Source organism: Megachile rotundata, chromosome 13, assembly GCF_050947335.1.
Source record: "Megachile rotundata isolate GNS110a chromosome 13, iyMegRotu1, whole genome shotgun sequence".
NCBI classification, from domain to species: Eukaryota; Metazoa; Arthropoda; class Insecta; order Hymenoptera; family Megachilidae; genus Megachile; species Megachile rotundata.
In genome coordinates, this window is record NC_134995.1 from 11,867,574 (window position 1) to 11,893,841 (window position 26,268).

Below are 26,268 nucleotides of genomic sequence, written 5' to 3' on the forward strand. Positions count from 1 at the left end.
TGAGTATAGTAAGCGTTACAACGTACATTGAGGATACTGTAAGTTTGAGTAATTAGGATAGTCTTTTTACAGGAAACTTTAGCTCACTGAAGTTATACAATTAGAATAGTAATATCAAATGAATTAATGAAAATTATTATAAAAATGTATTATTTTATTAATTTATGAAGTATAATATGTACTGATAATAGTAGAAAAAATGAAGTTTCTGCATTAAAACTATTTGCATATTGTAAATGACTATGCCAGAAATCATAATCAGATATGTATATTACTGAAATTGAAAATTCTTCACTGCAATAAAATACTGTTATGTTTATTTATTATACAATATATGTATTTTGTATTGTATGATATATATATATATATATATATATATATATATATATATATATATATATATATATATATATATATATATATATATATATATATATATATATATATATATATATATATATATATATATATATATATATATATATATATATATATATATATATATATGTTAGTTGGTGCTAGACATTTTTGTATTGCAAATTCAATTCTTTTGCAAACCAGAATTATTTCATGTATCAAAGTTAAAAAATATATGCTATGCCTTATTATTATGCAACATACTAATAACATAACTATAACTATGTATCAATCAAAATAAAGTTGTGATCATTATAATTACATTTATTTAAATATGACTAGTGTTCTGTATAGAAATTGTTATATTTCTTCAATGGTATCAGCAATAAATAATTTTTTGATATTATATTGATTTGTAAAAACAATTTTATTCCTTTTACATTAGCAAATCTGCTAAATATTCTTCAAACTCCTCCTCCCGTGTTTTTTCCAAATTATCAGCTGGTTTCTCTTTCCAAATATTAGATTCATTTTTATTCATTTCTTCCACAGGTTCAGTTATTTTATCTGCAGCTTTGTCCTCAGTTTTAACATTCTCCACAGATGTACTAGGCATATCAGATGCAGTATTCTGAACGTCAGAATTTGTTCCTAATCTTTTCAATGCCTTATGTCTTTTTGCTTCATGTTTTTGTGAACGATAATTTAATTTTATTGAACACTTGGGACATAGTCCTTAAAATATATGTTAACAATGAATATATATTTTAAGTATATATGTTTAAAAAAATATATAATTACTTACTTAACTTGACAAGAGCATTTTTTTTCTGGTCATGTTCTATGTAACCAAAATTTACTTCCCAAGATTTAAGTTCTTCTTTCTCATTACATTTTTTATTTCCACATTCAAACTGTCCTTTTCCAACGATAACCTCCTTTTCTGTTCTCCATCTTAAAGCAACCTATTTAATACTGATTTTTAGGAATTGTGGAAACCTTTACTATGTTTGAAATACATTTGTAATTTACCTTGTTTTGTTTATAATATGTTAGATCGGCTATACAATACTCTTTAAATAATTTATCATAATACTTTTTTGCCAGCTTGGCGCCCCATGTATCTGGTTCATCATTGTCCTGATCCCATAGAAATTTGTGGTTTTCTCTAATAACGTCATAGTCCGTCTTATCTCGGGACCTCGAAACACAGGCCGAAACGTCAAGAGCTGCTCGGTTTAAGGTTTATAAAGTTGTCATTTTTCTTTATCGCATTTAAATAAATCTGATCCAAAAATATCTGATAAGATCTTAAAGCTTATCTCAACCAAACCGAAATTAAGACAAGAATTATAAACAGTGATTATATTATCAATTTTTTTTTAAACTAATTAAAAGATTTAACATACGTGTCGCGCTTTAAGGATGATATTGAATCATCATGTAACGTCAAATAATCATTTATAAGTTTCTTATGCCTGTCATACGCTGATAAGTAGGCGTACGCTGGAAACATGTTCTCCTAACCAACTAATTGGTTCTATGTACTTCTCGTTTTATGAATAATGAAATATCAATTAAGAGGAATTAACAGCATCTATTCACTCTATAGTAATAAATCATCACGCACTACAAATGTAGATTACAGATGTATCTTTCACAAAAAATGGTATACACTTTCATCCCGTAGAAGATGTCGATCATGAAAATGTTCTGGTATTTATTTCATTTAAAAAATGGCAACCAGAATTCGTTTAGCACAAGATCATATCCATTATTCGACAAGTTTTTGTCATTCTGCGCATGTCAACACTGATCATACATACTCGGTGATCCACATTTTATATATAAAGGAAAATAAAAAAATGAATATTTCGGCACTTTGACGACGTAGTATGGTTCCTGAGGCATTTAGAAACAAATTTCTATTAGGGTTTGATGCGTTTTGATGCCTAATAAAGCCAGAAAATCAATTTTTGTAGAATTCGGTCCAAAACGGCACAGGTGGCGCCATCTAGCGGCGAGCGGCGGAACTACGAAAAAACTAAAATTTCGATGTTCTCCGAAATTAGGCAATTTTACGTATTTCTGAGGGTCAGAAATTGCTCTGTGACCCCTCTAGAACCTATATATTGCCACTAGAACCTCCTCAGAGCGCTAGAAAAGAAAATAAAAAAATAGGTCAAAACATGGACCAAAAAATTGGCGTCCATCTAGCGGCGAAAGTTGGAACTACAAAAACATAAAAATGCGATTTTCTCGAAAATTAGTGAACTTTGAGTACTTCTGAGGCTCAGAAATTGTTATGTGATCGCATTAGAAGCAAAATAGAGCAATAAAAGTTTCCTGAAAGTTTTAAGAAAGAAAATAAAAAAAATGTCTTTTTATGGGGAAAAATTGTGGCGCCATCTAGCGGCGAAACTGCGAACTAAACTGAAAAAACGTATGCCCATAGACTTTAATACAAAATTGAATTTGCTAGCGCTTATGTACTTGACTTTTCAACTTTTTTGTCCACGTTTTTCTCTTGCACCACTCAACCAATTCAACCGGATGACATTGATTATTTTTGCTTTAGCGTGAAATTTACTCGCTCACTCAACATTGTTAGGTTAGGCGCGGAGCGCCTCAATCAAACAGAACTAATTTATTATTACTATGTATTTTATCAGTGTTTGTTATCAGTTCTGCATATGTATTAAATTAGATATCTAAAGAAAATCCATGCATAAATATTGATTGAATGTGTAAATAAGAATATATATTTTACTGAAACCGTTCTTTTTTATTAATAATGTTAAAAATAATTAATACAAGTAATGTATATAATGTGTCCTTTAAGAAGATAAGGATGTTTAGTAATTTTGTGAAAATAGTTGAAGTTGGTCCAAGAGATGGATTACAAAATGAACAAACTATTGTGCCAACCAAAGTCAAAGTTGAATTGATCAACAAACTATCACAAACTGGATTAAAACATATAGAAGTCACAAGTTTTGTATCTCCAAAATGGATTCCACAAATGGCAGATAATATGCAAGTTTATCAAACAATTAAGAAAAGATCAGATATCTCATATCCAGTATTAGTACCAAATATAAAAGGTTTAGAAAATGCATTGAAAGTAGGTGTAAAAGAAATAGCTGTTTTTGGGGCAGCATCTGAGTCTTTTTCAAGAAAAAACATTAACTGTTCTATCGAGGAGAGTATGAACAATATTAAAACAGTTGTTGAAGAAGCACAAAATCATGATATTAAAGTTAGAGGCTATGTATCCTGTATCGTAGGCTGTCCTTATGAAGGTCAAATTAAACCAACAGTTGTAGCCAATTTAGCTGCATTTCTGTTACAATGTGGATGTTATGAAATCTCTTTAGGAGACACTATTGGTATAGGATCTCCTAATAAAATAAAGCAAGTATTACATGAATTAAAACATGTATCAAGCAATACAAATAAATTTGCAATTCATTGTCATGATACTTATGGTCAAGCTTTGGTAAATATTTATGCTAGTCTTGAGGAGGGTATCAGGATTTTTGATTCATCTGTTGCTGGATTAGGAGGTTGTCCATATGCACCTGGTGCTTCTGGAAATGTTGCTACTGAAGATTTACTTTATTTTTTACATGGACAAGGTTTAGAAACTGGAGTAGATATCAATGAAATAATATCAATAGGAAATTTCATCAGTAATCAACTTCAAAGACAAAATCATTCTAAAGTTGGTATTGCACTTCTTGCAAAGGAACATTTAAAAAGCTGTTTGTAAATATATTTTTATATTAAATATACATTTTTAAGTTTTTAATTTATATTTAAGATATAAACTATAAAAGATAACTTAAGATTTTTATAAAAACAGTGTTAAATAGAGATATATGTATATATTTGGTACTTATTAAATTTTAATAACTCTGAAACTTGTATACATAATCCATAAAAATATAGCGCAACAACCAAAAATACTACATTATGCTATTTGTGTAAGCTGTCATATGTTCTTTGCAATAGTGAGAACATACACAGAAGACTGACTGTATTAAAAAAAATATGTTATAATACATTATGACAACAAGATGACACACAAGATCTGATTTATATTTCACATGAAACCTGTGTTACGAAATGTTTGATAGTTCTTGTAATATAGTTTGTGTATCTAATGCATTTAAATCTATCGAACCCCGGGTATCAATTACAACTCCTGTTACCTGAAAAATAATAAAAAAAAATAGAAGAAATAAATGCTTAAAATTACATGTTTATACATTTAATCGATTATTACCATTTCTTCAAAGAATGCAATGTGGTTTGGTTTTTCAGAATATCTTTCATATTGATCTAAATTATCTTGTAATTTCAGGGTAAGGCTATCATAATTTTGTATTATGATTGCTAAAATTTGTTCTTCTGTTGGAGTTGATAAACTTTCACTTGCCAACCATGCTGCTATTTTTGGTGGAAAATGATTTACAATATCTCTCATATTGACTAAACAGTTTGTTAATTTTAATGCATGTTCTTTATATTCGTAAGATTCACTTGTTGAATATCGTAGTGCTTAAATGTACATATTATAATTTCATTAGTTGCTTGCAATCCATTTGTTTTAAACAACAATATATACAAAATTATTCATTGTTACATACCCATTGCATTTAAATTTGTGAAAATAAGCCGCATTCGGATGATTTCATAAAATAATTCATCATAACTACTTGGAGATGATAGGAAGGTATCTCCGTAAGTTATAAATAAATTTAAAATATTTACAACCTATAAAATTTATTTTATTCTTTCGATTTATAATTGTTATAATATTTTTAATATATTAATTTACCTGAATAGCTAGTGGGAAAATATTCATTTTCTTAATAAGATGACTTTCATGTGTAGTTAAAAATTTGAGTAGATTGATCAATGCTGTCCATAGATCTCTCCATTGATATCCAAGTCTAACTCTACATCTTTTCTGGTAACAAAGCAACCTTTGTAAAACTCCAATACATTGATGATACAGTTCAAGTGGAAATTTCTTCATCATATGTGATGTAACAAATTCAACAAGTAAATCTACAATTTTACAATAATTATTCAAATAAATCAAACTTTTGCCTTAAATGAGTAATAATTGTACCAAGTAACGTAGCTGCCAATGGTTGAGCAGGTGCTGCTTTATCTTGTATTTTTCTGTGATGCATTGGAACTCGATGGAGTTGTACTCTGAATGCTAAATTTGCATCATGCATCAAACTGTTTGCATATTGATCTTCTGCAATGCAGCTTAATATAAGGAAACACAACTTAACATTATTCATTATTGCTTCTGTTCTGATAACTTGCATAACTATTGAACTGAAATAACACAAGATATAATGCATTAATCATCTTTATTAATATGATATTTAATAAATAATTTCTTACCAATATTGTAAAAATGTAGCCAATAAATTGAATGGCTGGGCCATGACATCAGGCAGCTGAGCTCCTGGAGCTACTGCGTTCGGCCCTAATGTATTGTTTGGCGAAGGTGGTGCACTAGTATCACTTTGCGTATATGCCAAAGTTGTTACAAAATTCCGATTTAAATGTGTAGCTTCGTAAAGTGCTAACAACAAAGCATTGTTAGCACGAACTTGTTGCGTTTTTGCTTCTTCTTCTCCAACAAACATACTTCCAACTATATTAGTCAAAGAAGATAACCAGGACGCTTGTACTTCTAAATTATTAATATATTTATGTTTGTATTAATAATTTTCAGTAAGTAGTGTGAAAGTACCAACATAAATGCCTTTATACCTGCTCTTTGCTGAGCGAATTGCCTACAAAATTCCGTCAATGAACTTGATATTACTTGCCCATAGCCATTAAGTGCTAGTTCATCATCTAAAATTGATAACTTAACAATATAAGGATTTGCTCCTTCATGTTTTCTGTAATTGACTAGAAGCGTTAATAGCAATACTGCATCGTGTCCATGACGACTTCTAGCTGTCGTATCTCTTAATAACTACATGAAAACTGTGTATTAATATTTATGATTTGTGTTTTTCAATGATACATTGTTTAAATAAAATTGTAATACCTACTTGAACCAGAGATTCAAAAACACTATTAAGCATAACATATTCCAACAAAGTGTTTTGACTAACATTGTCCATACCAGTTACAATAATTAATAACAATTTCAAGCACAAAGCTTTTAAGCTATCAGGATATTCACCTGAAATCACAGAAATTTTTAACAATCAATTTTCTGAATCACTATTCACACATTAAATGTATATTTGAATCTTTGATTTCTTGAATCAATTATTTATTACAATACTTTTAATTTACCTGTTAAAAAATTATTGCAATGCTGCATTAAAGTTGTCATCCTTTGCTCTGCTGAATCAAATCCCACTAAGATGTCTATTAAGTTAAATCCACAATCGCCTTGACTAGCTTTCTTGTACATGGATTGAATGACAGCAGCTAAAGTTTGTAGAGCATATACAACCCTAAAAGGATGTTCATCAACTAATGTGTCTACACAGTGACAAACCAAGGCATTTAAATTTTCTCTGCTTGCATTTAACTGCTCCACTGTCATATGTAAAATTTCACTTTCAATGTGTGGGACCTAAAGATGTAAGAAATAATCATATAAAAGTAATGATAGTTCCACATAATCACAGGGTATATAGTAAGATTTAACAGTTCATTTGTTTCTTTTTTTGACAAAAAAAGTGGCAATAAAAATTTGTTGTCAACAAGAAGCACAAAGATTTATTTGGTTAATTAAAAAATTCTGTTATATAAAAAATGATACTACAAACTTGTAATTTTAATATCTAATAATTATTATATGTTGATACATATTTACTGATATAATATTATAATGATCGGTAAATTTGTTACCAAATTTATTCAAGTAAGTTTGCAAGTATTTTGTAAAGGTTCATTAATATTTAAACTATAAAATTTACAGTCATTACCATCATGGGAAGTAACAAAATATTATGGAAGAGTATGTATATATCAATTAAAATGCTTAAAATATAAAGTTCAAACGAGTGAAGCATGGTTTAATTTTAAGTGCAAATTTATGCCAGGTAGTTTACACAATGAAATAGAATGTGAAGAAACTAAGCAAAAACAGGGTATTTATTAAAAAAGAATTCAATGTTACTTTATTGCAAAGTATTAATTTCAGAATAATATTATTCTACTATTTTTAGTTGAGGATAAAAGTAAACAACAAGTAAAAAAGAAAGTGCCACTTGATGTAACAGATCACAAAAAGCAAAAAGAATTACAAGCCTCTAAAAATAAGGAAAATGTAAAAACTTCATCTACTGATATAAAAGCCACTCATATATCAAAGAAACATCAGAAACCTGACAGTAAAAAATATCAAGAAGAAGAGGACTACTATATGCGCGATGAGTTTAGAACAAAAAAACAAAGAAAAGCATAATTTGCATATAATCTGAATTAATAAGTAATTAGACTGGAGAATATAATAAATATAAAACATTAATAGTTTATTAATAACTATACTTATTCTAACATATTTTTCTATAACAGGTAAAATGCGCTTAATATCTTTAGGAAAGCTTCCTCAAAAAATATGAAGAATTTCAACATTTTAATTTGCCAATTTGCAATTTTTATTACTTATATTTGTATATGCTATTTAATAAAATGAATATAAAAATGACTCACCATAGGTTTAATTAAGAACAGTTCATTCCAAAAATTTGGATGAGCTAACGTTAAATCTTCTCCTTTAAAAAAACTTTCATAAATTGGTACAAGTTTCCCTTTATGTTGGCGTTTGGAGCCTGAACCACTCCTTTTTCTCATAGCCATTGTCATAATATTTTATTCACTATATTTCATTTCTTTCAGCTATAAAATGTGTTAATGCAAATAAACAAATATGTATACAATTTTTATAGAATTTTTTAAATTACAACAAATCATGCAGTACAAATATAATTTTAATACAAACGTATTATAAAAACTATATGATATTTTAATAATATATTTAATACAATCTATAGTTTAGAATCTATTACTGTTAAATATAACCTATACTCCTAAATAGTTTTAAACAAATAAATAATATTTTAATGATCAAAACAGCTTTGAAACAAATATGTTTATTTAATTATATAGCAAATTTAAAAGTATTAAGCATATTTGGAAAAGTAAATAGTGAATATTTACTTACTAACAAAATAGATACATATTTCCTTGATATCGCATAAAGAATCTTTATATTTATTTAAAAAACAGTTCTGGGTGTTTGTAATTTTATTTTTTGTTATATTACAATTATTTTCAAGCTTTCATTGAAAAATTTCTAAATATTGGAGGAGAAACATTACGATAACATCAAAGTACGAAATGACAGGGAACCATTACTAAAAGAATGATTGGCATGTATTATTCTTATCATAATGTAATCATCCAAAAACAACATTTATAAAAAAAACAGATAGATAACAGTACTTAAGCATTATTAAGATACAGTTTCTTAATCTGGATAAAAAATGTAACAAGTTATTATACAATGTTACATGATCACTTCGTATACATAATTCGAAGAACGAACTTTTAAATGAGCATTCCATTGTTTTGATTGTTGAATCGTTCAAAATATTAGCACTATGCTTTTACGTTCGAAATTTTTGTACCACCTAAGCAAAAAGTTATTTCAAATTATAATCATTATTTAATAACAATTCAAACATGAAATTTATATAATAAATAAAATTTATTTCAGATCTTTACCATCAGTGTCAAATATTTATATTCCATGTTATGTTGGATCAAAAAGAGAGTATTCATTTAAAAGTGAACAATTTACACAGAACACATCTAAGAATGATTTTTATGCAAAATGCACTGCATACATTACCATTGCTACATCTCTACTGGGTATCTATTTCTACACAACCCGTAAAGAAGTTTATGCCTTGAATAAAAAGGATGTTCAATGTGGAGAATTCCAAGCAAATTTGAAAACTTACAGTTTAGAGGAAGTAGGAAAACACGATAATAAAAAAGATGGTGTTTGGGTGACATTTAAACAAGGAGTATATGATGTAACAAATTTTATTGAAAAACATCCAGGTGGTCCCTCCAAACTATTAATGGCAGCTGGTGGTTCGATTGAACCATTTTGGGCAATATTTGCAAATCACAATAGTTCAGAAATATATGAGCTTCTTGAAACAATGAGAATTGGAAATATTTCTGAAGAAGATACTATTTCCAATAAACTGAATGATAGTGACCCATACTCAAATGAACCTATTAGACATAAAGCTTTAAAAATTAATGGACATAAACCATTTTGTGCCGAACCACCTTCTGCTTTATTAATTGAAAGCTTCATTACACCTGTGTATATATATTTTTAATTTAAAAAGAATTTTAAGAAGTTTCTAAATAGTACTAGTTTTGACATGTTATTTTATTTCAGGGAATTATTTTATGTCAGAAATCATCTCCCTGTTCCTCACATAGACATAAAAACTTATACTTTAGAACTAGCTGTGGAGGAAACAACAAAGAAGACCCTTAAATTTGAAGATATAAAAAGGTATCCCAAGTATACAATAACAAGTGCCATAATGTGTGGTGGAAACAGACGATCTGAAATGGCAAAAGTAAATTACTTTTCTTTCTTTGGTAAATTGTGAATGTTCATACATTTGTAAAATATAAAAATCTTCAAAGTAATTTATGAATACTTTGGAGATATCGGTATATTATAAATGCATAAATATCTGCAAGTTACTTGTAAGTAATGTAATAAATATGATTATACATTTGTCTTCTAATAACAGGAAAAAGAATTGAAAGGGCTTAGTTGGGGTGTAGGTGCAGTGGGCAATGCTACATGGACTGGGGCAAGACTATATGATGTATTGAAGGATTTGGGAATTAAAGAAGATGACTACAATCATATACAGGTATAATCACGGAAACAGAAGGAGTAGATATTAAAAATAAACTAAAAACAATAGTTTCTTAAAATGTAAATAATTTCTTTAAATAAGTTTGAGGGATATGACTTAGATCCTTCTGGAACACCATATGGAGCAAGTATACCTATTAGTAAAGCTATGGATCCTAAAGCAGATATAATTTTAGCTTATGAAATGAATGGAAAACCAATATCAAAAGATCATGGTTTTCCTATCAGGGTAATTGTTCCAGGTGTGGTGGGTGCCAGAAATGTGAAATGGCTTGGTAATAAACTAACAATTATTATAATTGTAATAAATGTTGAATACAGAATAATAATCTATTTTTGTAATATTCTTAGCTAAAATAATTGTCTCAAAAGAAGAAAGTCAGTCACAGTGGCAGCGACGTGATTATAAAGGTTTTTCTCCAAGTATTGATTGGAATAATGTAGATTTTTCTAAAGCACCTGCTATTCAAGAAATGCCTGTCGTTTCTGCAATTTGTGTACCAGAATCATCAGAAACAGTTAAAGTAGTAAATGGAAAAGTAAATGTCAAAGGTAAAGTATATAACTTTCAGTGCATTTAAAAATTTTTGTATGTAAAAATAAGCAAACCTTCTTCTTAGGATATGCATGGTCTGGAGGAGGTCGAAAAATTATTCGAGTTGATGTAACAAATGATCACGGTAAAACTTGGTATACAGCTAATTTTCATGCGGAAGATAGCAATGCTAAAGAAGGTCGTTATTGGAGCTGGACATTATGGAATGTAGATCTTCCCGTTAATAAAGAATCAAAAGAAATGGAAATTTGGGCAAAAGCTGTAGATGCATCATACAATGTTCAACCAGAAAGTTTTAAAAACATTTGGAATCTACGAGGTTTTCTCTGTAATGCATATCACAAAGTTCAAATTAAATTAGAGCAATGAATTTCTGAAAACATTTATGTAAACTTCTTGTACATTTTCTGATTAAAAATTAGAGGAAAAATCTAATCAAATTTATTGTACTTTTATTTTATTAATTTCTAATAATTCTTCATCTTCTTTAAATTCATTGTTAAAATAAGTATATATGTTTTCTAAAGTTACTTCACACTGTGTTGCATTATTTGTATTATGGATTTCAAACAGAGGTGTTGATTGCATAGCAGATTTTCCAATTAAAATAACATATGGAAATCCAGTTACACGAGCATGCATCAATCGATTTCCAATAGTCAAATTTGTTCTATCATCAAGTATAGCATCGATATGTAAATGATTTAACAGTCCTATTATTTTGTCTAGATATTGAGTTGCAATTTCTTCTTTGCTCCCTTTCTGTAAAAATGCAATGATTTTCAATAGTATATATAATACATAATATACTAGTATTAAAATAGTGTATATTACTTTTGGTGGTATAATACAAATTGTATAAGGTGCTAAATGTTTTGGCCACCTCAATTCGGTTTTAGTAGATAATGTTTCAGCCAGCATCATAAAGATGCGACTTATACCAATTCCATAGCATCCCATTACAAAGGGTGTTGATGAATTATTTGTTCTATATACTACATTCAAGGGTTCTGTATATTTTGTGTTTAATAAAAATGTATGTGCTATCTAGAATGAAAGATAAAATTTATCAAAAAGTGTAAGATTAATCCAAATTTATTTTTTCTATTACCTCAGCAACTTGCTCTTTCAAAAATTCATTTTTACAGTTAGGACAATGCGTATCATTGCAAATAGTTTTGTTAATAGTGTACTGACAAGATGGGCATATAAAGACAGTATCTTCTCCAATACTACCTTTATAATGATACTCATGAGACATTAAACCTCCGATAATTCCTGTATCACCAACAGCTGCAAATCTTAATTAATATTAGCTTAGCATATAATACTACATGATGACACTTGTTCTATTACCTTTTATAAATGTTACACCTATCTTTGTAAATATATTTTCATAAGCTTCATTCACTATTTCATAAGTCTTTTGTGCACTCTCTAAATCAAAATCAAATGTATATAGATCTTTCATAAGAAATTCTCTACTTCTTATAAATCCATGACGTGGTTTCATCTCATCCCTCCATTTATTCGAGATTTGATACAGTCTCAAAGGTATCATGTGTGACGGTATTGTTCCTATGGTTGATAATAAGTTACAAATACTTTCTTCACATGTCTATGTTAAAATAAAACATTACATTTACTAAAATGTAATAAATGTTAATAATTTTTATGTTTATATGTCTGATTTAAATAATGACTTACTGGACTAAGTATGTATTTTTTTGCGAATCTATCATTCAGTATAAATAACTCAGATAAATTATCATCAAGCCTGTTTGTTTTATTCCACAATTTGGTTGATGTCAAAGCTGGAAGTAATAGCTTTTGCCCTCCAATCTTTTCCATTTCATGGTCAATAATAGTTATTAATTTATTTAAAACACGTAATGCCAAGGGTAAATATGCATACATGCCACTATTAACTTGTTTAATAAATCCATATCTCGTTAAATTCTGCAATCAATGTACGGATTATAATGATTATCACAAGGAATCAATAAAAAATAAAAGAAATAATATATAATATACCTCATAACTTTTTGAAATAGGTTCTGATTGTTTAGCAGTACTAATCCTAGATGACAGTGGTTGGAACAATCGTGACATTCTACTTATGTTCTGAATTGCCATATTTGACATTTTTAATAGATCAAATATTGTAAATACAAACAAAAATTTGGAATTCAACGCATGTATGCACGGTATCAAACATGCAATCGCGAATGCAATCTTCCATCGACTGAATAATCCACAACTCTACATATAAAAACACGGTTATACACAGTCTGGAATCTGGAAGTTCCAATAGTGGGGGTAGCATTCTTATATTCACGTATACACGTTCAACAATGCCACGTGATTAATGCATTGGGGACAGTATATATACACACATGTAAATATACTGCACGTTTTACTTTATAAATTAGTGTCTGCCACGAAACGAAATGATTTAATAATTATTTGGAAATTATTTCACAATCATATAGTGATACAAAATTATTATATAATATAATAAGAGTAAAAGTAAGTTAGACTACAAAATATATTTAGTACAGAAAGTATAATGTGCGATTATTTATATTATAATCATTAACAAAATATTTTTAAAACTACTTTAAGGTTAATTTGTTTCACTTAATTGCAAATAGGAATAATTTAATATTTTTTATTTAAAATTTTGCAAATGTAAAGTTCAAATTACTGTATTAATATATACTCTCAATAATATTGTATGATCTTATTATTGATTGTTTCAGAATATTACATAATAAATATGTTTTTAATATTTTTGCATTCGTTTCATATTTGAAATTAATATAATGAACTTTTACCTTACTATTGGAAATGCATAAGTATATCACAAAATGAATAACAGGTAATAAATTAAACTTTTAATATTTTCAGACATCCACAGTTCAATCATGGAGAAAGATGATATATTTTTACAAGTACGTCTAGAAAGGCCTATTTATGAACAGGAAGATTTAAACAGGGATTATCAGTATGAAAAGCCAAAAATATCTGGTATGTAAAAAGTATTTAGAAAACACAAATATGTCTGCTATATAATAATTATTAATTATTTCTTATAGTACTTCGAAATGCATTAAGCAGTTTGAAATCAGTAAATTGGAAATCTTGTTTTACGTCTGCAGTTCCATCAATACATTGGTTGAGCAAATATAGATGGAAAACAAATATAATGTCTGACATAATTTCTGGTTTAACAGTAGCAATTATGCATATTCCTCAAGGGATGGCCTATGCACTTTTAGGAAATGTACCACCTGTAGTTGGTATATACATGGCATTTTTTCCTGTTTTAGTATATTTTTTCTTTGGCACATCCAGACATGTATCCATGGGTAAGAAAAAATTAATAATTATATCTTAACGATTGTAACATGGGAGGAAAATGTTCAGCATTTGATAAAGATCCACATTTTTTAGTGTTTTACAGTATGTATACATATTTTGTAAAATACTACTTCTATTACAGAAAAGTTACACATAACTCCTTTTAATAGAAAATTATTAGACAAGTTAAAACAATGAAACATTATTGGCACTCATCAGGAACATTCGCTGTGGTTTGCTTGATGACTGGGAAATCAGTGATGACTTTTTCAATACCACAAAATGAAATTATAAGTCCAAACACTACAAATGCAATATCCAATCATCCGGAGGAGTATTTATATACACCCTTACAAGTAGCAACAGCAGTTACTTTAATGGTTGGAATATATCAGGTAAAGTTTCATAAATTCTTGATACATTTATGGATAGTTAATAATATATTTCGTTTATTTTTTTAGATCATAATGTACATATTTCATTTGGGTATTATAAGTACATTACTTAGTGAACCTTTAGTGAACAGTTTTACAACTGGAGCAGCTGTTTATGTTTTCACGTCCCAAATCAAAGATCTGTTGGGATTAAAAATACCAAAACAAAAAGGATATTTTAAACTTATTTTTGTAGGTATAAAGTATCAAATTTTTGTTAGAACAAAGAATTAATAAAAAATATTATTCTAGACATTAATAGATGTTTTTAAAGAAATACAAAATACAAATTTGGCTGCTGTAATCACATCATTGATAACAATTATATGCCTTGTTTGTAATAATGAATTTTTAAAGGTTAGTATTAACATTTCTATATTATACTTATAATGTATAAGTAATTATTATGTGATTATTTCAATATTAGCCTTGGGCAAGCAAAAAATGCAATATTCCGATACCAATCGAGTTGATTGCAGTTGTGAGTGGAACATTAATTTCAAAATACCTTTATTTGTCTGAAAAATACAGTATTCAAACTGTAGGTAATATTCCAACAGGGTATGTAATAATATAATTTAATTATATCCTACGAATATAATTTGACTTTGTAAATATGTTAAATTAAAAAATTAACAGACTACCATCACCGGAAATACCAACACTTAACTTGTTAAGCTTGGTAGCAATAGACAGTATTGCTATAACTATGGTTTCATATACAATAACTATATCAATGGCTTTAATATTTGCGCAAAAACTGAATTATAAAATTGATTCCAATCAAGAACTTCTCGCTATGGTAAGATAATAACTTTTAATATTAGTTTTAAAAACGGATAAGTTTGTATATTTATGAAGTGTATTTCCAGGGTATGAGTAACATAGTGGGGTCCTTTTTCTCATGTATGCCAGTATCAGCATCTTTAAGTAGATCTTTAATTCAAGAAACTGTTGGTGGTCGAACACAGATAGCGAGTATTGTATCTTGTTTAATATTACTTACAATTCTCTTATGGATCGGCCCATTTTTCGAAGCCTTGCCACGATGTGTTCTTGCATCAATTATTGTTGTAAGTATATCATTCGGGATAGTTAAAAAGAAATGAATACAAATATTTTTGTATTTATTATTGCTTTAATATGAATTAATATTCCTTCTTAGGTAGCGCTGAAAGGGATGTTTCAGCAAGCTAATCAACTTAGAAAATTCTGGCATTTAAGTAAATATGATTCCATAATTTGGATTGTAACGTTTTTAATAGTAGTATTAGTAAACATTGACATTGGTTTGCTGAGTGGAATAATAATGTCACTTGTAATTATTTTATTACAAAGCCTTAGACCATATACCTGTTTATTGGGACATATACCAAATACAGATTTATATTTAGATTTGAGTAGATTCAAAACGGTACGCATTATATAATGAACATTGTTGTATAAAATATTACATTTATACTTTAATGCTTTCGTTATTTTTAGGCAGTAGAAGTTCCTGGATTGAAAATATATCATTACTGCGGTACATTAAACTTTGCAAACAGTAATTACTTTAAATCAGAATTGTACAAGTTAATTGGAATAAATCCACAAAAAGTTATAGAACAGAAAATTAAGTTCAGAGAGAAAGAAATTTACATGAAAGCACAAGATTCAGATGAGAAACAAGAATTGAAATGTGTGATAATGGATATGAGTGCATTAAGTTACATTGATTCTAGTGGCGTAAGCACATTGCATTCAGTAATACAAGAATTTCAACAAATTGATGTACAATTTTATTTTGCAAATTGTACAAGCCCTATTTTTGAGACCATAAAAAAATGTAACTTGTATTTACATAAAACAGTTTTGCTCAAGATTTTTGCAACCATACAAGATGCTAAAATATATTATGAAAAAGAATTGTACTTAAGGTAGTGTAATTAAATTATTATAATGTACTTATATAGCAAAACGTATATGTAGTCATATATTTACGTTTTTATAGTTCTTAATGTGATATTGTTACATGACATTTTTGAATACTGTATTAAAGTACTTAATATAATAAATATTGTAATAAAATAAATTTGTAATAAATTACAATATTAAACAAGTTTAAAAAAAAAAATGTCGATAAAAGATAATATGATAACATGATTTGTATTGTTATTGTGGGTAGGCAAAAAAGAGGAATTAAAATTATAAATTGAGTAATCACAGACCATTTATTTATGGTGATCACTCTATTTACAAAGTAACAGTGTGGTTACGATAAGTAACTTACTGTCATTAATTGAATTTTTTAAATGTGCTACCTCTTTTAATCACAGAATTGGTAGCAAATTACTATAATTCATGTATATAGCACATCATTACTTCTAATTCTTGGGCAGTGACAACTTGCACTGATATCTGTATTACAGAATAAATACTCAAAATGTATGGCAAAACATTGTTCGACAATGTACTGTAATGAATTAATTTATCTATGCCTTTCTTTCTAATTGTAACTGATTCACAATATAATTAAAAATACTTTTGGTGCTTAATAATTAAGCTAGTCCATATTTCTTCTTGAGGGATTCTGGCATTTCTGGTGGTGGTGGACGGGGCATTCGCAACCAAACTTTCACGGCATCATAAATGAACCACTGCGCTCCCGTTAATGTACCGATCATAACAATTCGAGGACCAAGACCCTTCCATACACCTTTCATACCAAGCTTTTTCAAAACATCTACAGCTGATGCTCCTTTTTCTTGATTTAACTTTGATACAACCTGAGGCAGCAAAATAGGTTTATATTAATAATATAAATTAAAATGTATATTGTTAGCAAACGAAAAATGTACTTACAGAATCAGCAGGATGAGATACAATAGCACAAAATACACCAGCAATGTATCCTGCAGCAAAGGTGACAACCAACTGTTCACCCTTTGTACATTCTTGTCTTGGTTTAGGAACTACATACTTATATAAAAGTTCAAGTGTACGTTCAAAACAAGCAAACTTCATCATTGTATATGGAATTTGACGAAGCCACAAAGGTACCAGCCCTTTGTAAAAACCACCAAGACCTTCATCAGCATACATCTTTGGGAAAGCTTCTCTTAATGTATTCGCATATCCTGGCATAGTTTGAATCCTGACCTGTATAAATCAAAAACGTATTTTGTATACTAAGACTTATAGGATTTAATACAGATACAGCAGTGTTTAAATCAATAGCTATTTCAACAAACTCACAATACATATGTTATTAGACAGAACAAGGTAAAGATGAGGATCAATAGGAAGGTGGAGGTACAAAAGAACAATTCTATCTTGTCTTTCATGAGTAGAAGTCACAGGAATGCACAGATAATACAAATGTAGTATCTGTTATTCTTTCAAAGTTATAACAGGGACAGTATCGATTTAAATATTCTTGTTTTAAAAAAATATCAATTATGTATACATATAAGATAATTACTTTAGCAGCTTCAAGAGGAGCTAGACCAATATCAGCAAAGAATTCTGCAGATGCGGAAGAAATTAGATATAATGTTGTTCTATATTCGTATGCCATCTCTTCTCCAGCCAAAGCAGAGTAATATACTTTGAAAACTTCATAGAGTCCAAATTTGAACATTCCTTGAATGGAATAACCGAAGAATGTTGGAGCCCAACCTTTTACTAAACCACGGGTTCCATCTTCAGCCAGGGTTACCTATAAAATAATAATTTTCAGCATAATTATCCTACACTTGTAAAAAAAATATTAAAAATAATTTATTACTCACTCGAAATCCATTGAAAACTGATTTGTACTTTGCAGGGTCTACTTGAATTCGACATTTCACTAAATCCAAGGGAGTAACCATGGTATGTGTAATGCCACATGATAAGATACCTCCCAAGCCACATAGCATAAAATAATGATTGGATCCAAATTCACAGCTGTCTGTACATTGCAAATAAGAAAATAATTTTCATTTATTCATACAATATAAGTCATAAAATCTAACTGTTAAAATATTACGTTAAAAAAAATGCTCAAGTAGAAGAGCTACTATTGATCAGCTGTTCAAAAACGCGTGCGGAATTTGATTCTGGCAAAATCTCAAAATCCGCATGAACGGCCTTACCACCTTGATGTCATCTAATAATAAACCTTTCAAGTACACGAAGATATCTTTAATTGTTTCTCGGTCGCGGCCATCGTACCACTTTTATTCGAATGTCAACCAAGGCTACGAGGACGATATCCGCACGCGCATTTTCAACAAAATGGCTGCTCCTTATGCAATCTTTCGATATACGAAAAATAATCGAAGAGGACAGATTCTTTTCTGAATTACTTTATATAGTAATATTTTACAAGACAAATCATCTTATTTCTTTCAAAAGTTATATAACTTTAAAATAACACGTTTAAAAATAGAATGAAAATAAAGGTATACAAACGTACTCGCCCATGCGGTTAGATTTGTTTGTTACATAAGTTATCAATCTTTAATTGCAGAAATTGTATCACAATAAAAGGCATGTTACTCAAAAAATGATGAAAGTATCCAATTTTCATATTTGTTAATTAATTGTTAAGTTACCATTCTATCTAACTGTCGTGTTACGACTGAATTTTAAATTATGTAAAAGAATCCATAATTAATGTTATAAATATGACTTATAAATTATGTAATAGCATTCTAGGAACTAAATTTTCTTATGTATATAACCAGATTTGAAAACTGATCTTCGTTATAAATGAAAACTTATTCAGTGTGAAATATTGATGTAGGATTTAGTAACTGTATTGATTTTATGATAAAATAATTGATTACTGACCACCTGGTAGAGCATCGGCAGCGGCAATGTGACGATGTTTAACTAGTGCTTGTGTAAGGTCGTACTGCCCCTGCTGACATTTAGCTGTCATATACGGCGTTCCAAATGGATTCATTTTAGCTACATCCAACAATGAGGGCCACATCTTGTTTCTATCACTTCACCTGTACACACCACTAATCAATGATAGTTTCTATGTAATAATTATATTAGTCTAAATTATTTGTTACGAAACCTGCAAAAGTACGACTCTCGCCTCTGCCTCGTGGAAAAAGAGTGGCAGAGGATTCAGTAACAGAATCCGTTTAGTGACATAAACCATTAACTATTTTAGCTTCATAGATAGGATTTGATTTTCTGCCAATGACTTTGCCATCTATTGTAACACATGGGAATTAACATACGATACTTTATGACTGGTTTTCACTGATATCAACTTTGAATTATAAAATGATTATTCAAATATTCATTCCATTTTGGGAAGCAAAATTTGTAGAATCTTCGAAATGAGATAATATGAAAGAGTATTTGTACTAATAGTAAGTAAAAAATCATTGGGTATGCCTTCATGTTCAGTACAAGATCGTTATACGGGCTCATTCGCATTACTCCTGCTTATCAACTAACTAGAGGCAATCTGCGCAGGACGAACGAAGATTTGTTCGTCAATAATATTCTGTTACGAATTAAATTATAGAACTTTTGAGGTTACAGTATGATTCCTGCACTAATTGTTACACAAACTTTGAGAAACATAACAAATAGGATTCCGACATTTCTGTTTCGTAACAAAAGTAGTCAAATAGATGTTTCAAGTGCAGAATCAACGGATTCGTTGGACCCAGATTTGGTAGTGCTCTATTATAAACATTAGTATTATAACGTTAAATAAACTTTATATGAAATACTAATTACATAAATTATAAATTATCTTCTTTTATTTTATAGCCAATTATTACAGAAAACCCATATAAAAAGGAAAAAAAGTTATGTATTTTATGTAAATATAATATAGACCCAGATTATAAAAATGTACGATTTTTGTCCCAATTTCAAAGTCGCCATACAGGTAGAATTTATGGGAAACACATAACTGGATTATGTGAATACAAACAAAAAAGAGTAGAACAAGAAATAATGAAAGCACAATCTGCTGGTAATAATTTTTATCTCATTTTAATTTGAAATAGTTAATATCTAATATTTTATTATATTTAATGCTTCTTCTGTCAGGTTTAATGGGTTACATGACAAAAGAAATTAAGTATGTTGATGATCCAAAATTATTTAACCCAGCATTTCCATTTCGAAAACACCAATGGTAGTTACAACTTAAATATATTCCATATCTAACTAGAATTTATATGACAGACAAATAAATTTATGTTATATTTATTATAATAAAATAATATTGAATTAATTATAAACTGTATTTTTAATTATTTTATGTTTTTAATGTTCAAAAAAATATCAGTAAAATGTATCATCATCTGTAGAAAAATGGACCACATTAGGATCTATGTTCAATGAAGATAAGATTTCAGAAATGGTCACAGTTTGTCCACATTTTTGTTGCAAATCATATTGATAGTCCTTAAGGGCAACTTGACAAGAGTTCCGCCATTTGTTAATAGCAACTTCTAAATCTTCTGCTTTGTTCTTTAATTATGAATATGGTATTAAGAAATCAATAATTATAATTTCTACATAATATGTTATTTTACCTTTTTTCTGTATGACAGAGTTCTTTTCAAGTTATTAATAGATTCCTGCTTTTCGTGTATTCTCTTTTTCAATAATTCCAAATCATTCTGACACAATACTTTATTTTTTTCAATATCTATGTGATCTTCATTACTTTCTTTCTGTAAACATACTTTCTTAGGTGAAGGTGTACACGTAAAGGACAGCTTTTTTGATGCACACCGCTTTCTATTATAAAAAAAAATATAAATAAAAACACATTGTTAACATAAATTGTTAGAAATATAATATAGATTTTTACTTACACAGGTGTTATACAAGTATTTGATTCTGTTGTATCAGTAACATTACTTTTATTATTGTTATTTTGAGGAGTGTTAGTAAATGGAGAACGAAATGGTTTATTTACACCTTTAGCATTTCTAAAGGGTTTCAAACTCATGATTCTGAAAATAATATGTTTTCTCCTGATATCATTTTCTATAGTAATCCTTATTACACAAATCTGCTTTTCTGTGATAAAAATATATATAGTTTGTATATAATTAGTATATATAATATTATGAAGTTTAATGTAATAATCCAGTATTTTATTTAAGTTTTATATCATATTTTAGATATTACAAATATTTTTTTGTTAGTTTTATACAAAATGATTCAATTATATTTAAACAAGTTTGTAATGTCAATATTTATATCGTACAATGAGCTTTTCAAAATAACATTTTCTACTCACTGTTTTGAATTCACTATAGTCCGTATATTATTATTTTCATTCCGTAAAAAAAATGTAAAATTATAAAAATAAGATTTAAAAATTACCGATTGTTTACGAATGTTTGAAACTAAACGATGCTATTATAATAAATTTAATAAAATTAAACTGAAGATTTATTATAAATACAATATATAAAACTTTTAATATATAAGTTTCCAATCTATATTCCTATAATCTGTTGTTGTAGTTGTACTTCATTCTTAACCCCTATGAGATACAGACGCCGATCGAATATAACCAGTTTAATATACAAAAAGAAGTATTATTAAGTATTATAGATATAACAATATATCACACTTAGTTCTAAATATTATTTAAGTAAGTCAACTTTTTTATTGCGAGTTTAATTAATCATGTTAATTCCAAATGTTTGTATATATTTCAATTTATTAGCGTTAAAAATTTCATTTGCCGCTTGTACAAATATTTTTTACTTTATATTACATTTCTAATTATAGTGGCAATGGATATTCGACCGAACAATACAATATATATAAATAATTTGAATGAGAAAATAAAAAAAGATGAACTTAAAAAGTCTCTCTATGCAATTTTTTCTCAATTTGGTCAAATTCTGGATATTGTAGCATTAAAAACATTAAAAATGCGTGGACAAGCATTTGTTATTTTTAAGGAAATTGCTAGTGCTACAAATGCTTTAAGGTCAATGCAAGGGTTTCCATTTTATGACAAACCAATGGTAAATATAAAAAATAATTTTAATTGTAACCTAGTACAAAACAGTTTATTACAATTGGTTGTGTTTCAGAGGATACAATATGCAAAGACTGATAGTGATATAATTGCAAAAATGAAGGGTACTTATGCAGAACGACCTAAGAAACCAAAACGAGTTGTTCCTGCAGCTGATGAAGAAGCTAAGCGAGCTAAGAAGCGAGCCAAAGAACAAGCTAAACATTCGCAACAAATTAGTTATCATGCTGGTGTACCACAACATCCTGGTTTAGTTAATGCAGCTGTACCAGAACAACCACCTAATCAGATTCTGTTTCTTACGAATCTACCAGATGAAACTAGTGAGATGATGTTATCTATGCTTTTCAATCAATTTCCTGGTTTTAAAGAAGTACGTTTAGTACCAAACAGGCATGATATTGCATTTGTCGAATTTGAAAATGAAGTTCAGTCAGGAGCTGCAAAAGATGCACTTCAAGGATTTAAGATCACACCCTCACATGCAATGAAAATATCATTTGCGAAAAAGTAAAATATGAAATATTTTGATTTGTATAAAATTACTGTTGGAGACTGGGAATGTATGTATGCTGTAACAGATCTGTACACTCAAGTGTAACTTTGTTCAATGAAATTTTATGAATACAAATTGAACTTACAGTATACAGGTTTAAAAATAATATATGTACAAAATTCTATGTAATGTACACATACAACAAAAATACTGTAAATAGCAATTATATAAGATTTTACAGAAATATATCAATTGTATGAAATTGTTTTTAATTTAATTTTATAACAATTCAAAATACTAAAATTTGAAATATAAAATGATCATTTAATAATTTTCATTATTTTAAACACATCACATGCATGTTTTCGTGAAACATTAATGTTTTCAGCAGAAGTGTATTAAGTATTTAAATATTTGTGTATCAAACGTCAATTTTATTGATATTTATAGAAAAAGTCAAAACTTAAATATTTTTGAAGAAAACTTGTAAATAAATTTTTTTTAAATTATTAACAAATAAATGATACGTATTTTAATAACCGACCACTTAAATTCAAAGAAAATATTTGAAAATATTTAAAAAAAAAAATATAAGTGCAATTATCAAAGAAAGTTAAGATCTTAAATTTCTAGGTGTTAAAGTACATGATAATTGCTAGTAAATATTCAATAAATTTGCAATACAAAAATTTATTTTTATAAAAAGATTTTAAAAAATAGCATTATTTTTATGCTTAAAATACAATAATTACAAATAGCGTTGTAACATTTTGGCGGGAATCGGTTGGCATGTGTGGATGGAGTAGGGGAACGTGTCGTTGGACAACGAACGAATCGCAGTGGAGTACATCGTCTCGACCAGTTCAGTCGAGCTTCGCTATTCGCGCAGTAAATAGTCAGATGGTACGTTACAACCCGCTTGTACAGTATAACTTCGAGTAGGTGACGCGCGCGGTAGCAGTAAAAAGTCGCCAGAACGAAAAACGTTCTTTGTGTTCTAAGCAATATATGTAAAACATATTAATAATATAGATACTCGGGATACACAAAAAAGAAGATAGCTCGGTTTATATCTCAGAAATTCAAGGTGAGTGCTTTTTAAACGGCTTTCTCCACTGTAAATATTTTATTTCACCCGAGTAATATGTACGTTCATTGTTTGAAGGTAGAAAAACTTGTAGGCGATATTTTTAATATTTTTTTTTATCGACATTTCGATTCGAGCCGATTATTACTTACAGAGATATTTATTCATTCGGTTAGACAGAGGGGTAGGTGATGGACGCTACCATGATTCTGGAGTTGCCATGATTTGTCGATCATGGCGTCCTTAGCAGCTAAGCAATATTTATATGTTTGTCTTTAATAGCAAGTCCTTTTCTTATCTCTCGCTTATTGTAACCAAAGATTAAAAATATTTATCATTTGATAATATTGCTCATCTCTGTTCTCAATTGTACACGCAAAGTTATAAATAATTTATAATTGTGTCTAGTATTTTCGAAAATGGCGGGCGCGGAATTTCAGAAAATTTTCGCTTATTATTCCGTATAAATTTTTTCCTTTATTAAGGTAATCACGATATCAGAATTAGCTTGTCGCATAAAAAGCAGTAATTTTTTCTGTATACATAAATATATTTTAACACTCGTTGATGCAAGTAGTTTCACGTAATTGTTGTGTGTCGGTCAAAACAATTGATCTGTCTCGAAACTGCCGGTTTACGATAATCGCTATTAATATATAAGGCGCGTAATTTGTTCTTCATTAAATATAATTAGTATTACTAATTGTTTTTCCTATAAATTTATAACAAAGTATACGTATCAGTTTTATAATTACTAAATTATGTGGAAAGTAAAATAATAAAATTTCTATATATATTTTTTGAAACATAAAAATTCACATTTATAATGTAGGAAATAAATCTTCTGTTTATATAGTAATACAAAAAGAGAAACATGTCAGATGACAATTCACCTGTTATTGAAGAGCAAAAGAAAAAGCGAGGAAGGCCATCGAAAGCAGATAAAAATGCTGTTAAGGAAACTAAAAAAAGAGGTAGATCTGTGTTAGACAAAAATAGTGCTGTTCGAGCTGCAAAATCTGACACTGAAGATGATGCTTCCCCTGTGAAAAAGGGTAGAGGGCGACCAAAAGGTTCTCATAAAAAGAAGGTGCTTAAAAGATAAAATTTTCAATTTGGAGTTATTTATAATATATTTACTATAAAAAAATTAAAAATGTATTTATTTATATAGCAAGGACTACCTAAAGGAACTACAGGACGTGGCCGTGGCAGACCCAAAAAGAAAGAAGAAAAACCTGAAAGTACTGGAGAAGAAGATGATGAACAAGAAGAGGAAGAAGAGGAAGAAGAAGAGAATTAAACATGAAAAAATAAATCCAATATATCAGAATTATTCTTTGAAAGTTTTAAAACAAATGATAACAGATTTAAAATTTAAGTTTGCTTCATAACTGTAAGAGCAAAATAAAATGCATATGAAACTTGCATAAATAATATGCGAAAAATTTTTATAGTAGTTACTTTAATCATTTTTATTATTATTCTTCGTATAAGAATTACTTCTTTAATATTGTAATCAAATATACAAAGTTTTTAATGAAAAGGAATTTTTAAATTCAGATTTAGATCTCATAAATTGACTTGCAAATAAGAACTAATTTTAAGGTATTCTATACAATTATATTATACATTTTCTTATCTTTTTCACTCCTAGGTATATGTATATCATTCTAATACTGTAAGAAATAAGAGAACTACTTATATGTATCATGTGCAAGAAGTATCATTTTTTAATTCAATTTGATCATGTGAACATTGTTCTCGAGGCAAATTATAAATACAAATACCAATTTCTGTGAATGTCAAGTTTGTATTAAAATAAAAGACTTATTAACTGACTTACTAATTATTGTATTACATACACTTCGTATTACCAATAGACTATAATATAGTGGCTACACACTGACATTGAAATTATTGGAAATATTTAAAATTTGAATTTTCATTTGCACTTTGTAATTCAAAAATTTTAATACTGA

The 26,268-nt window shown here is 28.4% G+C and overlaps 11 protein-coding genes across 19 annotated transcripts; 6 read left to right on the plus strand and 5 right to left on the minus strand.

The window, feature by feature from the left end:
- Positions 1 to 472: 472 nt before the first annotated feature.
- LOC100878323 (protein FRA10AC1 homolog) lies at positions 473 to 2,285 on the minus strand. The gene is made up of 4 exons (XM_003699577.3): positions 1,767 to 2,285; positions 1,390 to 1,558; positions 1,163 to 1,322; positions 473 to 1,092 (listed from the first exon to the last, which is right to left on the minus strand). Exons 1-4 carry the CDS (start codon positions 1,871 to 1,873, stop codon positions 794 to 796), a joined length of 735 nt encoding a protein of 244 aa, XP_003699625.1. The 5' UTR covers positions 1,874 to 2,285; the 3' UTR covers positions 473 to 793.
- Positions 2,286 to 2,658: 373 nt separating this feature from the next.
- Positions 2,659 to 7,669, plus strand: Hmgcl (hydroxymethylglutaryl-CoA lyase). Of its 2 annotated transcripts, XR_013040246.1 has the most exons (4): positions 2,659 to 4,125; positions 7,334 to 7,372; positions 7,458 to 7,505; positions 7,584 to 7,669. XR_013040246.1 is itself a non-coding variant. In XM_003699619.3 (2 exons), exons 1-2 carry the CDS (start codon positions 3,152 to 3,154, stop codon positions 7,353 to 7,355), a joined length of 996 nt encoding a protein of 331 aa, XP_003699667.3. In that variant the 5' UTR covers positions 2,659 to 3,151; the 3' UTR covers positions 7,356 to 7,496. The 2 variants fall into 2 exon arrangements, 1 of the variants encoding a protein (XP_003699667.3); XM_003699619.3 differs by lacking the exon at positions 7,584 to 7,669 and having other exon boundaries at positions 7,334 to 7,496.
- On the minus strand, positions 4,230 to 9,360 carry LOC100878435 (armadillo-like helical domain-containing protein 3). Of its 2 annotated transcripts, none has more exons than XM_076538729.1 (11): positions 9,272 to 9,360; positions 8,071 to 8,256; positions 6,700 to 6,985; positions 6,450 to 6,583; positions 6,160 to 6,370; positions 5,785 to 6,079; positions 5,498 to 5,715; positions 5,201 to 5,433; positions 5,010 to 5,136; positions 4,646 to 4,920; positions 4,230 to 4,571 (listed from the first exon to the last, which is right to left on the minus strand). In XM_076538729.1, the coding sequence occupies exons 2-11, from the start codon at positions 8,221 to 8,223 to the stop codon at positions 4,479 to 4,481; spliced, it is 2,025 nt and encodes a 674-aa protein (XP_076394844.1). In that variant the 5' UTR covers positions 8,224 to 8,256; positions 9,272 to 9,360; the 3' UTR covers positions 4,230 to 4,478. The 2 variants fall into 2 exon arrangements, with proteins under 2 accessions (XP_076394844.1, XP_012141408.1); XM_012286018.2 differs by lacking the exon at positions 9,272 to 9,360 and adding an exon at positions 8,582 to 8,720.
- shop (sulfite oxidase) lies at positions 8,920 to 11,332 on the plus strand. Its single transcript, XM_012286008.2, has 7 exons — positions 8,920 to 9,061; positions 9,137 to 9,760; positions 9,839 to 10,025; positions 10,206 to 10,331; positions 10,419 to 10,611; positions 10,688 to 10,888; positions 10,957 to 11,332. Exons 1-7 carry the CDS (start codon positions 9,021 to 9,023, stop codon positions 11,259 to 11,261), a joined length of 1,677 nt encoding a protein of 558 aa, XP_012141398.2. The 5' UTR covers positions 8,920 to 9,020; the 3' UTR covers positions 11,262 to 11,332.
- On the minus strand, positions 9,453 to 13,186 carry ProRS-m (prolyl-tRNA synthetase 2-like protein, mitochondrial). The gene is made up of 6 exons (XM_012286980.2): positions 12,927 to 13,186; positions 12,600 to 12,851; positions 12,249 to 12,510; positions 12,004 to 12,185; positions 11,727 to 11,939; positions 9,453 to 11,654 (listed from the first exon to the last, which is right to left on the minus strand). The coding sequence occupies exons 1-6, from the start codon at positions 13,035 to 13,037 to the stop codon at positions 11,334 to 11,336; spliced, it is 1,341 nt and encodes a 446-aa protein (XP_012142370.1). The 5' UTR covers positions 13,038 to 13,186; the 3' UTR covers positions 9,453 to 11,333.
- An 88-nt stretch (positions 13,187 to 13,274) lies between these two features.
- On the plus strand, positions 13,275 to 19,674 carry LOC100883421 (prestin). 5 transcript variants are annotated; one of them, XM_003699622.3, is made up of 11 exons: positions 13,275 to 13,421; positions 13,803 to 13,922; positions 13,991 to 14,263; positions 14,475 to 14,650; positions 14,717 to 14,881; positions 14,942 to 15,046; positions 15,117 to 15,250; positions 15,329 to 15,491; positions 15,562 to 15,762; positions 15,855 to 16,103; positions 16,175 to 19,674. In XM_003699622.3, the coding sequence occupies exons 2-11, from the start codon at positions 13,820 to 13,822 to the stop codon at positions 16,610 to 16,612; spliced, it is 2,007 nt and encodes a 668-aa protein (XP_003699670.1). In that variant the 5' UTR covers positions 13,275 to 13,421; positions 13,803 to 13,819; the 3' UTR covers positions 16,613 to 19,674. The 5 variants fall into 5 exon arrangements, with proteins under 5 accessions (XP_003699670.1, XP_012141460.1, XP_012141489.1 ...); XM_012286070.2 differs by lacking the exon at positions 13,991 to 14,263 and having other exon boundaries at positions 13,276 to 13,421; XM_012286099.2 differs by lacking the exons at positions 13,275 to 13,421; positions 13,991 to 14,263 and having other exon boundaries at positions 14,398 to 14,650.
- Positions 16,884 to 19,894, minus strand: Mpcp1 (Mitochondrial phosphate carrier protein 1). Its single transcript, XM_003699579.3, has 6 exons — positions 19,743 to 19,894; positions 19,508 to 19,671; positions 18,463 to 18,623; positions 18,153 to 18,389; positions 17,534 to 17,830; positions 16,884 to 17,457 (listed from the first exon to the last, which is right to left on the minus strand). Exons 2-6 carry the CDS (start codon positions 19,650 to 19,652, stop codon positions 17,230 to 17,232), a joined length of 1,068 nt encoding a protein of 355 aa, XP_003699627.2. The 5' UTR covers positions 19,653 to 19,671; positions 19,743 to 19,894; the 3' UTR covers positions 16,884 to 17,229.
- Positions 19,895 to 20,221: 327 nt separating this feature from the next.
- mRpS18C (mitochondrial ribosomal protein S18C) lies at positions 20,222 to 20,934 on the plus strand. Its single transcript, XM_003699580.3, has 3 exons — positions 20,222 to 20,357; positions 20,456 to 20,663; positions 20,741 to 20,934. The coding sequence occupies exons 1-3, from the start codon at positions 20,223 to 20,225 to the stop codon at positions 20,830 to 20,832; spliced, it is 435 nt and encodes a 144-aa protein (XP_003699628.1). The 5' UTR covers position 20,222; the 3' UTR covers positions 20,833 to 20,934.
- On the minus strand, positions 20,884 to 22,076 carry LOC100883534 (swi5-dependent recombination DNA repair protein 1 homolog). Of its 2 annotated transcripts, none has more exons than XM_012286117.2 (4): positions 21,948 to 22,076; positions 21,517 to 21,724; positions 21,232 to 21,439; positions 20,884 to 21,166 (listed from the first exon to the last, which is right to left on the minus strand). In XM_012286117.2, the coding sequence occupies exons 2-4, from the start codon at positions 21,651 to 21,653 to the stop codon at positions 20,978 to 20,980; spliced, it is 534 nt and encodes a 177-aa protein (XP_012141507.2). In that variant the 5' UTR covers positions 21,654 to 21,724; positions 21,948 to 22,076; the 3' UTR covers positions 20,884 to 20,977. The 2 variants fall into 2 exon arrangements, with proteins under 2 accessions (XP_012141507.2, XP_076394864.1); XM_076538749.1 differs by having other exon boundaries at positions 22,034 to 22,052.
- An 89-nt stretch (positions 22,077 to 22,165) lies between these two features.
- snf (U1 small nuclear ribonucleoprotein A snf) lies at positions 22,166 to 23,461 on the plus strand. Its single transcript, XM_003699581.3, has 3 exons — positions 22,166 to 22,307; positions 22,448 to 22,689; positions 22,759 to 23,461. Coding segments are annotated over exons 1-3 (702 nt in total). The 5' UTR covers positions 22,166 to 22,306; the 3' UTR covers positions 23,218 to 23,461.
- A 565-nt stretch (positions 23,462 to 24,026) lies between these two features.
- D1 (D1 chromosomal protein) lies at positions 24,027 to 26,127 on the plus strand. 2 transcript variants are annotated; one of them, XM_003699582.3, is made up of 3 exons: positions 24,027 to 24,286; positions 25,143 to 25,376; positions 25,461 to 26,127. In XM_003699582.3, the coding sequence occupies exons 2-3, from the start codon at positions 25,161 to 25,163 to the stop codon at positions 25,587 to 25,589; spliced, it is 345 nt and encodes a 114-aa protein (XP_003699630.1). In that variant the 5' UTR covers positions 24,027 to 24,286; positions 25,143 to 25,160; the 3' UTR covers positions 25,590 to 26,127. The 2 variants fall into 2 exon arrangements, with proteins under 2 accessions (XP_003699630.1, XP_076394865.1); XM_076538750.1 differs by lacking the exon at positions 24,027 to 24,286 and having other exon boundaries at positions 25,119 to 25,376.
- Positions 26,128 to 26,268: the final 141 nt, after the last annotated feature.